The following is an 18,388-nucleotide window of genomic DNA, read 5'->3' as shown; positions in this document are numbered from 1 at the left end:
TGTTTTTGGCTAATCTTTTTCTGTGTGCACATCATTAACTCTTGTTGCTAACATGACTCTGATGAGGTGTGGTCTTTAGTCTGCAAAACTAAGGTGCCAGAAACATTTGTTACACATTATGTAATCTGCTAAGCACAACAGAAGCAGACACATTTGCTTGACATGATATGTGCTTGGATTCACTTATGCACATCGCATCTTTCTACTATAATGTGCATGGGTCTGGGCCTGAGTAATTAAGGCATGCTTACTGAGCAAATTGGGCCTGAGTCATTAAGGAGAGCAAGGCAAAAAAAGGCATAAATGTGATCCTCGACAAACCATGTTACAATGCAAGGGGTGCAAATTAGTTTATTATTTTGCACTTAAGTTAAGTACTGGCTGTTTTGTCATGTAGCACATAAATACTTGATAGCTTTATTTTTACACTGAAATTTAAAGTTGATCTAGGATATGTCCTATCCCCAGGGCCGGTGCTAGGGTCCATGGCGCCCTAGGCACTTTGTCAAAATTGGCGCCCCCTCCCCCGCCCGCCGCAGGAACACTTTGAAAATCGTCTCCCTCCTCCCTCCCCCCCACGTCTTTCTTTACCTTGCCTCAACACCGCCGCCTCTCTGCTCCATCTGCTCCCCTCCACTCACTGACACTGTCGGGGCCGTGATGATGATGTCACGGCCCGACAGTCAGTGAGTGGCGGGGAGGAGACAGAGCAGAGAGGCGGCGGTGGAGAGCAATAGCCTCTTCCCCCCTCCCCGTGGATGTATCTGAATGCTGTGCGGCGGCCGTGAAAGGTATGGTCAGCGGTCGCCGCACAGTTTTAAAGTAATTTTCATTCTGTGGCGCCCTCCAGAGCCCGGCGCCCTATGCAACTGCCTAACCTTGCCTAATGGGAGCGCCGGGCCTGCCTATCCCAACTATAAATCTGTCCCCACATTTTAAATTTAAACTCCCCTCCAATGCAACATGCTTTTGCCCAGGTGCAAAGTTACTCTTTTTTTTATGCTTTGCTCTCCTTAATGACTCTTGCCCATTGTGCCTTTGTTTAAAACTGCAATTAAATCGGCTGTGCTACACTCAAACTCAACAAGAAACAGATCTCAAGATATGCATGGAGATGACTATGGATGTAGGTTTATGCTAGGTACACATTGGAGAATTTTCTGACCAACGTCTTATCTCAAACGATTGTACCTACAACTGAAGGTCAGTCTGACGATTCATGCATACACACTGACACGAACGGTGACTTAGTGGTTAGCACTTCTGCCTCACAGCACTGGGTTATGCATTCGATTCCAGACCATGGCCTTATCTATGTGGAGTTTGTATGTTCTCCCTGTGTTTGCGTGGGTTTCCGCCGGGTGCTCCGGTTTCCTCCCACACCCTAAAAACCTACCAGTAGGTTAATTAGCTGCTATTAAATTGCCCTTAGTTTCTCTCAGTCTGTGTTTATGTATGTTAATGAATTTAGACTGCAAGCTCCAATGGGGCAGGGACTGATGTGAGTGACTTCTCTGTACAGCGCTGCGGAATTAGTGGCACTATGTAAATAGATGATGATAATGATGACACGACTTACCCTAAGATCTGTGCTTTTCATCCGGTCCTTCATCTAGTCCTCTAGTCTTCAAAGAATTACAGCACAATATTCATTCATTCTTGTCACATTGACACTGATTAAAACGCCTTGTTATAGCTATACACATTTCCTAACAAATTTCATTAGCTTTTGTGATATTGAAATAAAACATTCTGTGGTATATTTACTAAACTGCGGGTCTGAAAAGTGGAGATGTTGCCTATAGCAACCAATCAGATTCTAGCTATCATTTATTTAGTACATTCTACAAAATGACAGCTAGAAACCGATTGGTTGCTATAGGCAACATCTCAACTTTTTCAAACCCGCAATTTAGTAAATCTAGCCCTCTGTCTCAGAACGAACAAATTAATTATTCCTTGTACAGCACTTTCTAGGTTTATTCAACAGGACATTCATCGCTAGCATCGGCTGAAAAAAACCTGACTATGTAAACTGTATGGGGATCGTGAGCATGAGTGCATACCAACTACATGATCATTAGGAGATTGGTCGGAAAAAAATAAACATTACGACCTACCAAATGAGCCTACAATCGACACTTTGGAACGACTTTCAACTATCATGTCACTATGAACACTAACCCGACTTTCGACCGAACAGTCGTATGTCTGCTGATTTGCCCAATTATTGGACGAAAACGCTCCAGTGTGTACCTAGCCTTACTCTTCTCTACTAGACCAGACACTGCAGGCTACATGCATTGCCTATGTGGAGTATCAAATCTCAAAAGAACATACAGAAATAAATATATATATTCAATTAATGTTACCTGTCAATATTATAGTCATATATAATTATACATGGATTTATTTTTTATTTTTTTCAGGGTGTTCTTAATGTCTACTGTACATAACAGTCATTTTCACAGTTGTTTCTGATTACAAACACATGTTTTAGCATACATGCTCAGCAGTCAGCAATAGTAATTGGCACATAGACTAGACCTATAGCTGGAGCAAGAGACAGATTTTTGTTTTAGTTATAAAAAGAAAAAAGTTTCCCCCTGCAAATCTAGGCTTTCTTCTAGTTTGGGGAGGTGTCAATGTAGAGCAGAAAGTAGGTGCGCTACTTGAGAGTTTTGTGGTGAGCAACCAATACAATTAGTAAATGAAGTCAACTGCTGGATGCAGTAACATTTCTTACAGCCACTGGAGCTCACAACTGGAACATATTCAACCAGCAGTAGAGTTCCTGCACTTATTATCAGTTGGCAACAGAGGGGACAGTAGTGCAGTGGTACAGAAGAAAGATTGCAGCTGTAGAGGGAAATCATGGGGTCAGGTTTTGAATCGTATAGTACACTAGCCACTAGAACTTGTATACAAGCTACTAGATATGTACAGTTTATTTTTTTACACTATGCTCCAGGAATGAGAGTGGGGTATTAATCTTTGAAATGTACACCAGCTGCCAGGATTATGGACTGCTTTATATATTAGCCACCAGGGATTGGTTGCAGGTTTGTCCTCCAGTCCCCAGTGATGGATGGTCTACTTTGTACACTGGTCATTAATATGCAGTCAGCAGCGATGGGCATCCAAAAACTTACTGGGGTATGCTTTGCACACTAGCCACAAGGAATGGGGAAAGTTTTGTACACTATCTAGCCATCAGGATTGGAGTATATTTTTTTACACCAGCTACAAGAGATCTATGGGAGAATTGTCAGCTCTTTCTGGAAGATCTCTCCCTCATATGGGACATTCCCAGGAGAGTAGGCAACTAAAATAGGGGGGAAGAAAGTAACAAGGCGTATTTTCACAAGTATTCTAATATTGGAATTTTAATTGAAACAAAATCAAATACTGTGGTAAATATAAGCATTATGTTTAGTATTAGTTAAAGAATCACTAAACTGAAATGCTTACCAGTACTGAAAATATTTGAATAAAGGTGTGAGCGAGAAATATTGGTCGAAGTGGGCTGACATATGTTGGTATGCCATACCGCCACTTCCCTTACTGCTTTGATAGTGAAACTATTAAATTCACTTATATTTTCCATACCATTACTTCTAAATTTCCACTTCGCCCACTGGTGTGAAGGATATATTTAACTACAGACAGCACACTTCCTGTCAGTAATCCCATTGAAGCTACTTTTTGCTACATTAGTAGTAAATTGCTGATAACAGAAACAAACAGATACCAATGCTTGCAATCAGCAGCACAGCAAATGTTATGGTGTGATTAGTAGTTGTTATTAGTAGCTCTTTAATATAAGTCAAAGAGTGTGTTTATGTTTAGTGGCCCTTTACGTATTTTCAGTTTGTTAAGCTGCCATAAGCTTTTATATAGTGTATTGAGAGTCCCTCTGGCTATAGAGGTGTTAGTTTTTATTTTGTGGAAGTTATCTGTGCAGAGGATCTGTTTTTTTGTCTTCAGGCCAGTTTCAGAGTTTCAGGCAGTTGTTAGGAATTCTTGAGCGGCTGTAGAAATGCCTGATCTAATACAGACTGGGAAGTTCCTTACCTGATTATTCTGTTTTCTCACCTTTGTTTTAGTAAGCAGATGAATGATTTCACCTTTGTGTTCCTGTGTTACAGAGACATCTGCCACTCATACTTGACCTGAGGAAAGTTAGCATAAACCTACATACCTCACTGATTACTGTACACTTGGCTGACTAATTGCTCCTTTGCTGTAAATGATGGAAGCTATGGTTACACTAATACCTTTTTTCAATGAAATATTCATTTTCTAAAGGGTCCTAGTAGAACAGAAAGCTATTGGAACACCTCAGCCAACCAATGTAATATTGTATATTTCTATATCCTCCTTTGGGGGACACAGGGGACATTGGGATATAGAGTAGGGACAGGGCGAACTGGCAATTTAAACTTCTGTTTAACTAAGCCCTAGCTCCTCTCCTTCTATACCCCACTCCCTGCTAGCCTCAGTTTATGTTTAATCAAGCCCACAGAACGCGGATATAGAGAGAAAACAAGAAAAGAGAATTAAAAAAAAAGGAAACAACAACATTCTCTTAACAACAAGACAACATGTCAAACAGTAGGAGAAACCAGAGCGTTAAGGGTGGGCGCCCGGTGTCCCCAATGGAGTAAGAGAAACGGATTTTACGTAAGTACAAAAATCCCATTTTCTCTATCCTACTTTGGGAGACACCAGGGACATTGGGGACATCCCAAAGCTCAGAAGATACGGCACGAAGCACCTTCTTTCCAAAACTTTCATACTTGGATGCAAACACATTAAACTTGCAAAACCTAGCGAATGTGTATACAGACGACCACGTTGCCTGGTACACAGCCCTAGTTACGGCCCTGCACGTAGGTGTACCAGGCACTCTGCAGCCAATCCGGCGCTGCTAGAAGGACTGGAACTCTCTCTCTTTTTACCTTTTTTAACACCTGTGGGAGCCTGGCTACCAGTGGAAAAAGGTACACTAAGCAGTACCTCCAAAAGACAGACATGGCGTCTACTGCGACAGCCATAGGATCTCTAGCGCGGGAGCAGAAAACGAGCTGACGAAACACCTCCGGAAAGAGGGACCATTCACCCGGATGCAGAGTCTGCATGCTTAGAAAATCTGCTTCCCAATTTTTTATTCCGGGAATAAAGATGGCCATGAGCGCCGGAACGTGAGCTTCGGCCCACTGGAAAATTTTGTGTGTTTCTCACTTGGCCAAGGGACTCTTGATGCCGTCCTGATGATTGAGGTATGCCACTGCCATGGCATTGTCTGACTGAATCTTCACTGGTCTTCCCTGCAGAAAGCGAAGCGCTCATAAGAGCATGAAACACTGCTCAATAACCCAATGTCCCCAGTATCCCCCAATGGATAAGAGAAACGAGTTTTACGAAAATGCCATTTTTTACCGTTTTAATATTCACATTTTATATCAGGTAGCATTTATTTTCATGCTGTACTAGTTAATGTGTATCTCGATCCTTGGTGGTGTACTTTACAGATGAAACATTCTACAATTTGGTCTGGTTACAATAAGATCCATTTCTGCCTGCTACACACTTGGAATATTCTCTTGCTGTTGTCAAACTACAGCTCTTACATGGTCATAAGGTAATGTGGTAGATTATAATATATATATATATATATATAAGTTAACCCGTGCATGATACTCATGCATTCTAGTCAAATCAAGCTACTTAAGGTGTTAAAAAGGCTCTTGTTATGCATTTGGGCTATAGCCCAGGCCTCCTCAGTGGAAGAGCGTTACTTCCCGACGTAAGCGCCCTTTTTTAACGTGGTTTTGTCCACATGTCACCACCTCATCATTCTTCTCCATCACCTCATCCTTCATTTTCATCACCACATCTATCCAGATGTCTATCCAGACACAGGGATCTCTCTCAGCGGTCCTGAGTATCACACTCCTCTCACTCTGTCACCCCCGGCAACCACCAACCACTCCCAACTGTCACTTCTCCTTCAAGAAATATATATATATTTTTTTAAAATCTTTACAAACACTTTTAACAATTAACAAATTAAATTAACAAATTAAAAACATCTTAGTATACCAAATTTCAGCCCTTTCTGAATTTTTTTTTGCCACACACACTAAGAATTTAGTAGGTCAGTGTATAACTCCGCCCAGCAGGTGGCGCTGCAGCTTGGTTTTATTTTTTCCACACACAGACAGACTAACACACACCACTAGACATTTATATTATAGATATATACATATATGTGTGTGTGTGTGTGTGTGTGTGTGTGTGTGTGTGTGTATATATATATATATATATATATATATATATATATATATATATATATATATATATATATATATTTATATATATATATATATATATATATATATATATATTTACCTCAAAGTGGAAATTTAGAAGTGGTGGTATGGAAAAATTTAATTGGAAAGTAAGTGAATGGAATTTGATAGTTTTACAATGAAGGTAGTAGAAGAAGTGTTGGTGCGGCATACGACCGTATACACCTCCACTTCATCTATATACTTAAATATAAAAATTAGGGCTTTTGCTCTCGTCAGTTTATTGTAAACAAATGACACCAGTTGATTGCCTGTGGGTATATATACCTAATGTCCTTTATGTGGAGGGAGTGGAGGACAAGAACGAGTGGAAGAAATAATTCTACTAGTAACTGTTAGGTTTGGTCTTAGGTTTTGGTTAGATTTTAAGGACAACATTTGTAAAAATTGTATGCATAGGATCACAAAACCATATTCATTCCATTGTGTCCCTCATCCTCTACACCCAGATACAATTGTGTGCAAAGTCAACTGACTGACGTAACACTGACCTGGTCCTGTAGTATTGTAGTGATGATGACTGCTCACCACCAACCATCAAACAGGTCCAACAGTGCTTCTGTCCCTCCATGTTTAAGCTCAGCTGAAGAAAGGGTTGTGCTTAGGTGGCATACACACAGAGACAGACACAAAGGGGGGAATTCAATTGTTAGCGAGACCGCTAAAATACTCGCGCTCCAAAAATATTACCGTTAATACGGTAATTTACTCGCTGGATTTCAGCTCGCAGCTCAGGGAGCTGCGAGCTGAAATCCAGTGAGTAAATTACCGTATTTACGCGCAATATTACTGTATTAACGGTAATATTTTTGGAGCGCAAGTATTTTAGCGGTCTCGCTAACAATTGAATACCCCCCAAAGACTAGGGTCAATTTTGTTAGCAGCCAATTAACCTACATGTATGTTTTTTGGAGTGTGGGAGGAAACCCACTCAAACACAAGGCAGAAGTGCTAACCACTTAGCCACCGTGCTGCCCGAGAGATGGCATCTTTTGTATTACCCTCTCTCCATCCACCCACCTTCCAATATGTAGTTGTCTTTTCTGGCCACCTTTACTCTGAGTGACCCAGATTCTGCTTTCATCTGCACTTGCTTACCTAGAACTGCCATTTGTGCACGCTGTAGTGATCTACACAGTGAAATTTGGTTTGTAGATGGCAAGCATACATCATGATTGTGATCTCAGCATTTTCCACCCTCTGTTGCTGGTATACTTCATGGGCCTGAGTCATTAAGGAGAGAAAACCAACAAAAAGGGAGTAATTTTGCACCTTGGCAACCCATGTTGCATTGGAGGTGAGAGGGATTCAAAATGTGGGAACATATTTATAGTTGGGGTAGGGCATGTCCTAGATCAACTAAACTTCAGTGTTAAAATAAAGCTATCACATATTTGTGTGCTAAATGAATGGGCAGCCAGTATTTTTAACATGGTTTGTCCAGGATCAAATTGACTCTTTTTTTGCCTTGCTTTACTTAATGACTCAGGCCCCTTATGTCTTTACTCCATCTCCCTCTTCAAATTGGCAACTATGCTTTCTTAAAAGAGACTTGTAAAGTTTAATAATTGTTCATAGAAAATTGTAATATTCAACACTTTAATGTTTGTCCTACAGAAACTTAAATCCCATAAGACCGATGTATTGAACTGAAAAGAGGAATGACTTACCAAGCAGGGTTATTCTTTCTGTTTGGTCCAGAAGTGTCCGTAAGCTAAGTTTATTTTATAACACTGTCATCTGTTGATTGACGTTTCACATAGATTAATGACCACTTAATGAGAGGGTGAGCAGAGCCTATACATGACTTTGTAGAAGCACATGGGCTGCAAACAGGAAGAGTGGCTACTGCACCATCCAGCATTATTCCATTAGGCACATTTTATCCATGTTGTAGATTGGCACACAAGTATGCCCACAACTAAAGCAGACACACTTAGTTGCCTTCCATGACCCTCACAGTGTGCTAGTAGTGAGAGAGAATAAAGAGACAATATACACATTTTCAGCAGGCGTCTTCTGACACATTAATGGACCTGACTGATCATGTTGTGTGTATGAGCTCATTGTTTGTTTCAGAAGTAAAAAAGGACTTTATGTTTTTTTATCTCTTCCTGCAAAAGTTAAAATTCCCATTAATCTTACAGCAATAGGCTCATCTGTTTTTACATGTCTAGAATACTTAATTGAATTTGAATTACCACATGTTGATGTCATGCTTTAGTGCAGTCTGTTGTACAGTTTTTAAAACCCATGTATCCAGAGTCTTTTTTGTATTTGTTAAAACTGCAGAGTGCAGAGAAACATTAGTCATACTAGTCTATTGATCACTATTTTGCCAAACACTGAACTTGACAGCACAGAGTAGCGCAGACTGTAAACCACCTTTGGGTATGTGCTTAACGGACATCCTTCTCTTTGGCAGGAGTACCAGATAATGCATTTTCCGCTATCAACTCATTACTATAGTATTCACACCGTTAAATTAAAGAAACAGATTTTCATTGTGGAAGTGTCTCAAACTATATACAACTTAACCCAACAGTGCTCAATATAGAATCAAGAAAATGATTGCCAAGAAGGAAACAAGCCTTTGGCTAACATGTCTTAGCTTGTGTGCCATATGATAGGTTGATCATTCTACAAATCAAAATTAAGTAACCAATTATGGTAGCAGTGCATTAAATGTAGGTCTCCCTGGCGATCTCCTCTAGTTTGTTTCAGAATTTGTAGCTTATTCTAGAATTGAATTAATTTCTCCAGCATAGTATGAATGCATTGGGAAACAATTAGACACTTTAGTGAGATATCATTTTTTTTATCCCGCCAGATATCTGGGGGTAAATGTATTAACCTCCGGTTTCTTCAACTCCCGCGAGTTCGGCGTCTTTGGCGCTTAAATTTAAAGCGGCGCTACCTTGTAAAGGGAAGTTTCCCTTTACAAGGCAGCGCCGCTTTAAATTTAAGTGCTGAAGACGCCGAACTCGCGGGAGTTGAAGAAACCGGAGGTTAATACATTTACCCCCTGGTCTGAAACAGTGTTTATTGATTAGGCAGTTGTATTGTCAGTATCTAGAGTCATGCCAATTACTAAGCGGAGGTCACATGTTCAATGGTAAAGCTTTATTCTGATTTTACACATCATACACAGTATGCAGAGTATGTGTACGCCAGTGTGACAGGAACAAAAAAATCACATTGTCTACTATATGCAGATATATGTATTGATGTATAGGGTAACTCTAGCTAAAATGTAATTTGTATCTAATTAACTGAGTGGAGTTCCATGGCAAGGACATTTAGTTGTGTGCAGAGACAGTTTTCTATGGATATTCCCTATTACTGTACATTGTAATACCCAAATTTAAGACCTAACAGTGTAAGTGAGTTTCATCTTGTTATAACTGTAACACAGATCTAGCAGGTCCTGACTCGTAACTGTTGGTTTCTTGGTTTGTTGCTGTGACTCTGCATTCGTGTTATGACTTATTAAGCAATAAAGTGTCTAGCCTATAGAACTAGTATTGGCTCTCTGCTTTTCTTAGCTGAAGTCTAAAAAAAACAGTCCAATCTAGTTAATCATATTCTTTCAGCTTTGATATAGAAGGGAGTTTGTTGACTTAAATGGGAAAGGGTGAGATTGGAAGTCTCCCAGCATTGTGCCTGGTTATGTGCTTTAATAAGGCTATGTTTTGTTTGCACAACCGTATGCAGGGCTGATATATTTCTCTGGATTAGTTTCCTAGCCTTTTAAATAAATAACAACCAACACAGATAAAGTACCAATGAATCCAATCTGTTGCTGAATGCTGCCTAGTTCAAGTGGAGGAACAAAGGTTCTTTGAGTAAGGTGGGGAGATTGTGTTCACAAGCAGGAAGTATTTGAACAATATTACTGTTAGTGTATCCTCCCTTAACAAGGAAACATTTCCTGACTGCAGTATAAATGGAAACTCTACGATATTCTTACCAGAGATTTAGAGTTTCATAGTGTAAGCATTTGCACTAATTGGTTGCTCTCTGGCCTTAAAAATTGCATGCTGCCCTCAACCCTTAAAATCATTTGAAGACTTTACAGTACAAAGCTGAATTCTGTTGCTCTTGAGTACAACCACAGTCACACCAGTGTACCTATCTGGTAAATAAATTAGTAAATTAGCATGTTTGATCAAAGATGCCATTCTGAGATTATGTAGATTTGCACAAGTATATGAAGCACTTGAGCAATTAATGTCTCGCACTGTTTACCTATGTTCTGCTTGATCACCCTTTTTAAAGTCCATTACCCCTATCAGTCACACAGCTCATTTTACCTAGAGTCTTTTATTAAACATGTTGGGGAAGTATCGAGATTGGGTTAATGTACTTTGCTTTAATGCTTTGATTTGTATCTTTCTTTTCTTTGTTTTCCCTTCACATCTGCACACTTAGAAGTCCTTGGGCTATATTTACTAAACTGCTTGTCTGAAAAAGTGGAGATGTTGCTTATAGCAACCAATCAGAATATAGTTATCATTTATTTAGTACATTCTACAAAATGACAGCTAGAATCTGTTTGGTTGCTATAGGCAACATCTCTACTTTTTCAAATATGCAGTTTAGTAAATATACCCCCTTGACTGCAGGTTCTACTTTACTACTAAAGTATTAAACCAGTCAACTTAGTAACCGCCATATCATGTTTGGTACAGCTTAGTTATTGACACAAATACAACTGCAGCCAATTTCAGCATAGTTACATAAAGTGGGTCTGTAATTCATGCAAACTGTTGCAGTTAAGAGTGGAATAAAATATCTAGGAAGTGTAGATAGTATTCTACAACATAACCACAGACCAGAAACCACCACCCCTCCTAAAAAATGTCATGTTGATATCAAACAAACAAAGATGTTTAGTTGTTCATTATAATCTTATCCAATGTTGTGTATTTTTCCCATCTATATAAAGTTCATCCACACATTTTAAATGCTTTATCTAACTAGACCGTTTTCTCTTTAACTAGTTTCCTTAATGCTAATAAAAGCTTTTTTCCCTTTCAAAAGCACCTCCTATTAAATGAAATGGCTCTAAAGGAATGCGGTACATCTGTTTTGTTCCTTTTTGTCTTATTACAGTTGTGAAACCCCAGGAATGTAGGAAGTGCTATCTTCATGTGTTTTACAAAAAAGATAGCAGCAGGTTTTGGACTTTACTATTTCAAAACATGATATTGTATGAAGAATAATGATGACTTCTTTATCAAAGCTTATGGATGGTTATTTTAAACTTGTTTATTTTGTCATTCTCCTTTCTAGAATCTATATAAAAATGAGTGAGCCATTTGACTGTGATAGCTGCAAGGAGTCCCTATATGGAAGGAAGTATATCCAGATGGAAGAAGGCCCTTACTGCATACCATGCTACGACAGCCTGTTTGCCAACACATGTAATGAATGTAAAGAGCTGATTAGCCATGATTCAAGGGTGAGTGTTTCTCAAGAAATCAGTTACCTTCTCCATCCAAACTGTCCCCTAAGCAGTATGAGTAGTTTTTTTTGTCATATTATAGTACAGATAAGCTAACATGTAATATGGCACAACTCCATTCAAGCAATGGACATTGACACTTTAAAGGAGCACATCACCTTGTGTTTTCCAAAGCGTGATATTGAAGTGCCCTGTAATACATATTGCTGGCACTAGATGGCACCTTCACAGGACTGTACTACGCGTGTAAAATAACTGAAAATGCATATTGTGCTTTGTGCATCAAATTACTATGTTTGCATACTGACTTAAACTATTAATATACCAGCAGCATATGTGGTTTGAGTAGAAACATGCAAAAAAGCATGTGGCTGAATATGGGAGAATTGACAGTGATTGACTGTTACCTCCACTCAGACCACAGATGCCACACTGTGTAATAAAAAATGAATAAATGGTCAGCATGCACTCTCCCTAATTCATCAGCCAGCACTACACAGCTAGGCTGATTTCAACTATAACAGGGAGACAATCAGCTATGGTAAAAACAAGTTTCGGGGTGGTCATCACAGGACTGGTGCCTCTTTGGGGAGGAGGGGAGTGCTTTTAAATACTCCTGTGCATAATACTTGGGTGGCAAAATGACACTCCAATCTTGTTTGCTATCCCGCTCCCACAGCTTAGGGGACTCTAGAAGAGCCCAAGGGGTAAATGTATTAAGCTTCGGGTTCTTCAACACCCGCGAGTTCGGCGTCTTCGGCGTTTAAATTTAAAACGGTGCTGCCTTGTAAAGGCTTCCCTTTACAAGGCAGCGCCGTTTTAAATTTAAACGCCGAAGACGCCGAACTCGCTGGTGTTGAAGAACCCGGAGCTTAATACATTTACCCCCAAGTGCTTTTCATGGCAGGGCTGTTAGCCTCTGCGATGGGGAAAAGATCCTGGGGCTGGTTTTAACTATAGCGTGTGGTATTCCTGTTATAGTCAACACCAGACTGGGAACTTCTACAACATGACTGTAACATCCTTTTGCAGAGTTCACAAATGCATCTGAAAAATCCCACAATTCTGCACTATGTATACTTCTGTTCCTCCACAAAAGGAGGCATATTCCTCTGCAAACATATGCCCCTGATGGTAACTAGGCACACAGCTTTGCCCTTTGTAAATGCCTTGAGTGTCTTCATAAAGTCTAACACAATGCCTCAGTTCACACACTGGTCTGTAAGGTAAGGTAGATGTGGAAGAACAAGTTTATTGCCTCAGGGAGTTAACATATATTAATCTTTTATTAATATTATATATTTCTCACTAATGAGTTATAATTGGTGGATAATCTTAACCAAGAGACTGAGATCTTCATTTTGTTTTAAATTTCCCACTATTAAATATGCAGCACTTACAGTATGTACATTAGTTTTAAACTGTTTATGGCTAGATGTGCTGCATGGCTGCCAAAGATATTAGCAGACTATGCATAATAAATATCAATAAATAAACAAATGTAATAACCAACTAACTGGCCCCAATTGATCACAATCAACAGTAAAGGTAGCACATTCAACTTCTGCATTAAAGGGACACTAACACCAAAGTAACGACGGAGCATAACTTTTAGTAATTAACACACATATAACTATTGCTTTGCTATACATGAATGTCCTTTTAAAGAAAAATGTCTATATTGATGTGTTGACACATTGAAAATACCTTTACATGTGATAGGCAAACATAACTAGCTATCTTAATACCCACTATTTCATTCTTGTTTCCTTAAGCAAACTCTCACATCAGAGCTTTAATAAAACAGTTAGAATAAGATCATCCAGTTATTTACATTAGATTATAGCTATTCTGGAGCTGTCAGTGGGAATCAAAATACAATTTATAGGAATGAAGTAAAAATCAGTAGTTACATATTGACTCAAAATACCTTTATTTGCCACACATGCAGTCAATAATAAGATGTTATTGCAACAGGTTTCACCATAATAAAATCTGATTGACGTGGCTCAAATTATTATTAAGCATGTTGGAGAATGCAGTCTGAAGATGTCTATTGGCCTACAGCCATCTTCCTACCATACTAACAGGCCACAGTCATGCTGGATCTTGTCTATTTTTGTGTCCAGATTGGTTCTGTTGCCCATTGCTTTTGCCATGATGGTCTATGGGTGGCCATGAAAATAGTAAATTTGTGGATGTTCAGCTGCTAAGAGCCTGTAAGCCCTAGAAGTGTTCATTATACATTGTGTGTGGGTGCATCATTTTTTTCAGGGGACTTTTTTCAGGTTCTTTTTGTAAATTTGGACTACGTCTGATCAAGAAAGAAGAAAATATTTTATTTCATATTGAACAAAGCGGTGAAGGTGAACCGTTTATTCAATTCAAATTTAGTATAAAATCATATGTGTGTTTTTTACTCTGAGTATACTATGGACTATTTTTTTTATTCTTTTCTGCCAAGTTGTATGTTTTTGTGTCTAGATTTAGAACTATATATTAATGGCCTGAGCTTTAGTTAACAAAGTGTAATTTTTTTTCTAATAAATTTTAAATACTTCAGTATTTTCTGTTTTAAACATAGATTTGTGTATGGAACCATATTATGTATGTGTATCAGAATATATGCATTCAAATGTGCTTTCATTTATTTCTTTAAATGCAATTAAAATGTTCCAGGCTCTAGTTACTGGAAACCAGATTGCTCCAGTATATGTAGATTTATAGTCTCTTGAACTGTCATAAAATCATACATACTGTTTGCCTCTTATAGGAGCTATATTATGAGGATCGTCATTACCATGAGAATTGCTTCCGCTGCTTCCGTTGTGAACGCTCACTAGCTGATGAGCCCTTTACATGTCAAGATGCAGAACTATTGTGTAATGATTGCTACTGCAGTGAATTCTCCTCCAAGTGCATCAGTTGTGAAAAAACAGTCATGCCAGGTACTCCATAATAAGAAGACATATAACTTTCCAGAACACTGTTGTCCCTTTGATAGTATCTCAATATTTTATTTATAATTTCTACTGGATCAAGATAGTGATTTTGTAATTAAAGCCATCATCATTTTCAGTATGATATTTTATATTTACAACAGAATTGCATGGTTATATGTAGAAGAAAGTATAGTTCAGCAAGCATTAAAGTGCACTTTAGAGCATTATTACTTGTTGATGTATAAAAAGGCTCCCAAATCCCAGTAATAGCTGGTTTGAATTATATTATATGCAGTGGTCGAAGTGGAAATTTAGAAGTGGCAGGGCCGTCTTTCCGACTGGGCACGATGAGCAGGTGTCCGGGGGCCCAAGGGGAAAGGGGTCCCACAGCAATGGAAAAAAAAATCCTGTAGAAAACAAATAAATAAAAAATAATTACCTTGTGCAGTCACCTGGCCATTCAGGTCAGGTGGCGATCCGGCTACCTCCCTGGTCCCCTCTTCCGTGCTGTGCTCGCAGTGAATGTTGGGTGTGATGCCACGTCCGATATTCACTGCAAGCACAGCACGGAGGAGCGCAGCCAGCACGGAGGACTGAAGAAATAAGAAGAGAAGGGGATCGGCAATTGAAAGGTAAGTTAAAGGGGCCCATATATATATATATATAGAGGCCGGTGCACTGCTTTGCCCGGGGCCCATAATTTTGTTAAGATGGCCCTGAGAAGTGGTGGTATGAAAAATTTTATGGGAATGTACTGTATGTGAATGGCATTTGATAGATTTACAATGAAGACAGTTGTAGAAGTGCGGTACAGCATACCACCATATACACCTCCACTTTGACCACTGATTATATGGAGCCATTTGTGATCTACCTTTTTAGCTTGTTGTATTACTGCACTTTTGCTACGTCATGCTTAGAAGGTGGATGAATATTGAATCACTACATGTAACTAAATGTGTTATTTTGACTCACGTGAGCATTTGTGAAGGACATTGGACATGCATTGCAAAAGCTGATAAGTGCTGTTCCTAAAATCATTGTGGCTGTTTTATGTGTTCGTGACCATTTATGCTTTAGAACATTTTTTTTGCTGTACAACTAGCGTAGTTAGTATGTTTAGTGTGTTGCAAACAGATATAGCATAGATGGGAAAATATTAAAGAAGGGAAGTTGAGTGGTAACACTTAGAGGCATTCTCTTCAAGTGAAAGTTGCAATAGGGTACAAACTTTGTCATTTTTATGCCTTGTCTGGTAGTTGTGTTAATGGTAAGCTCTTTTTAAGTAATAGGATTGATTTGCGCACAAAAGAAGTAATAGGTTATATTTTGCACAAAGACTGTTATTGGCACATTGGTTGGCTATTGAACGGCACAGTGGTTGGCAATTATGTTTACACTATAGGAAGTTTATTAAATAATATGGTTTGTATTTTAAAACAGTCTACAGGGCTGCCTTTTGTATTTAATGGCTTTTACTACGTCATTACATTACTGTTGAGAAGAAAACTACATGACATCTGTCTTAAGCACAATCCTTTTCATGGGCCAAGGGAAATTCACAAAAAAGTAAATAAATCAGTGTTCAGATATCCTTGGCTTTTGTTACAGTAATAGTGTGCCAGCCAAACTGCTAGCAAGTGTTTGACAGAGTGTCAGGACACTGCATATAATCTCTTACGGTATGCCCTGGAATTTATTCCTGTTTGATTGTTTCAATTAAAGTTTAATGAAAGATTCTATAAAAACATGACATTTAAGAGTAAATTCCAATGAAAGCTTGTTTTTGTATCCCTGAAACTTTGTCGTTCTTGGATTGCCTACTAACAAACTTGGTAACTTACCCTTCATCTATGGAGATGTATCAGTGACAGTTTATTTATCTGCTAATATCTTCGTATTACTATTATAGGTATACAATCTATTATCATCATCATTATCATCACTTATTTATATAGCGCCAACATATTCCGTAGCGCTTTACAATTGGGGACAAACATGGTAAACTAAGAAACAAACTGGGTAAAACAAACAAAGAGGTGAGAAGGCCCTGCTCGCAAGCTTACAATCTATGGGATCTGGAGTCCTTGGGACATACAGCTTTCAATATGAAGGACCTAATTTAGCATAAGATGCAATTTTCCGGCCTGAATGACAGTGTAAACCTACGACCGTAAAAATCTCAATACAGAGTGTATAGATGTAAATATACGGCAAGCTGATGATGATGAGTGATGTACCTGTAATGTTTAGCAAAAAATAAACAAACTAATGTCTTCACACACATCCAAAAAATGAGTAACTTCTCACCGGCATAAACACGTATCTTTACACCTTGGTTTCAGGACCCGCAGTAGATGCACCTCCTAAGAGACATATCTGGAGATGAGCCCTAGGGGTAAATGTATCAAGCTGAGAGTTTTCCGGCGGTTTTGAAAAGTGGAGATGTTGCCTATAGCAACCAATCAGATTCTAGCTTTCATTTTGTAGAATGTACTAAATAAATGATAGCTAGAATCTGATTGGTTTTTCAAACCCGCCGGAAAACTCTCAGCTTGATACATTTACCCCCTAGTCTTTCTAGATTGCATCTCCAACTAGCATGCTACACTTACATGTGCACGCCCTTATTGTACGTCACTTGAACACCCCCAGTCTGCCTCTGCCTCTCCAGGCGTAAAAGTGCTTACATCTCTAAATATGGCCACATTTTACTGCCAAGTGCAGCAAAACGTATTATTGGAGGCCACATATGCACTTAGTTTAACTCTTAAAAGCACAAGTGTTTTTCCAGAATTTGGTGCTTTACCCCTAAGTTTCTCCTACTCCTGGCAGTGTGACTGCAGGAGCTGTCATGTGTAGAAATCTCTTCCTGGAAATTCTATTGGAGGGTTAAAAGTATTTTGTTTAAAATACAGCATTTATAATTTCATGATAAAGTGGTCATGTCAGCTAGGGGGTGTCATATACCCTTATGTACTCATTGCAGTATTTGATAGCTATAGATCTTTTGTCCCAGCAGCAAATTGTCTTTGGAAAGTGCATTCAAATGATGTCAACCTTATATCTGCCACTACCTAGGTGTGTGCTTGTCTGCTACTATGTTGCCTTTTTGTGCTTTGTTTTTCTATTTTTTGCGTTTTTTTTAATAACTTCAAATAATTACTAAAATGGACACTAACATGATATATGTAATGTACCATTTTATTAAGCAGGTTAATGTATAACTCAAGCAATGCAGCACGTTGTAATGTGCACAATGATCTGTGTGTCTGTATAACATATTCTAACATGAAAGTGCTATATACAATGTTTAGTCACATAGTTAAATCTCAAATCTGAGCGATTGATACTCTATTTTCTTTATTTTTGGTTTAAATATAGCGCAGTTCTGTTTCTGTCTTGGCTCTTGGGCTGAATTGAATTGTCTAGGTCTTCTGGGGACTATTGTAATTGGATTAAAGGCTTCTTCAAGCTATAAATATTTAAAATATCCTAATCCCATGTGGGATTTTCCTAGAAAACATATGATTGCTTCCCCCTGACTAGAGAGTTCACAGGAGAAGAAAAATCAAAGCTGAGTTGAGAAATATAGAACAATAAAC

At 38.7% G+C, this 18,388-nt stretch overlaps 1 protein-coding gene across 1 annotated transcript in view; it reads left to right on the top strand.

The window, feature by feature from the left end:
• FHL3 (four and a half LIM domains 3) overlaps positions 1–18,388 on the top strand; it is a 49,322-nt gene that overhangs the window by 24,277 nt on the left and 6,657 nt on the right. Inside the window, exons 2-3 of the mRNA XM_075195413.1 lie at positions 11,670–11,838; positions 14,615–14,789. Of these exons, the coding sequence (XP_075051514.1) occupies positions 11,683–11,838; positions 14,615–14,789 (331 nt within the window). The 5' untranslated portion in view covers positions 11,670–11,682. The remainder of the gene's footprint in view (positions 1–11,669; positions 11,839–14,614; positions 14,790–18,388) is intronic.

The sequence above is a fragment of the Mixophyes fleayi genome, chromosome 2 (assembly GCF_038048845.1).
Source record: "Mixophyes fleayi isolate aMixFle1 chromosome 2, aMixFle1.hap1, whole genome shotgun sequence".
Lineage (NCBI taxonomy): Eukaryota > Metazoa > Chordata > Amphibia > Anura > Limnodynastidae > Mixophyes > Mixophyes fleayi.
The sequence above is the reverse complement of the archived record's forward strand: the minus strand, read 5'-3'. Positions and strand labels throughout refer to the sequence as shown.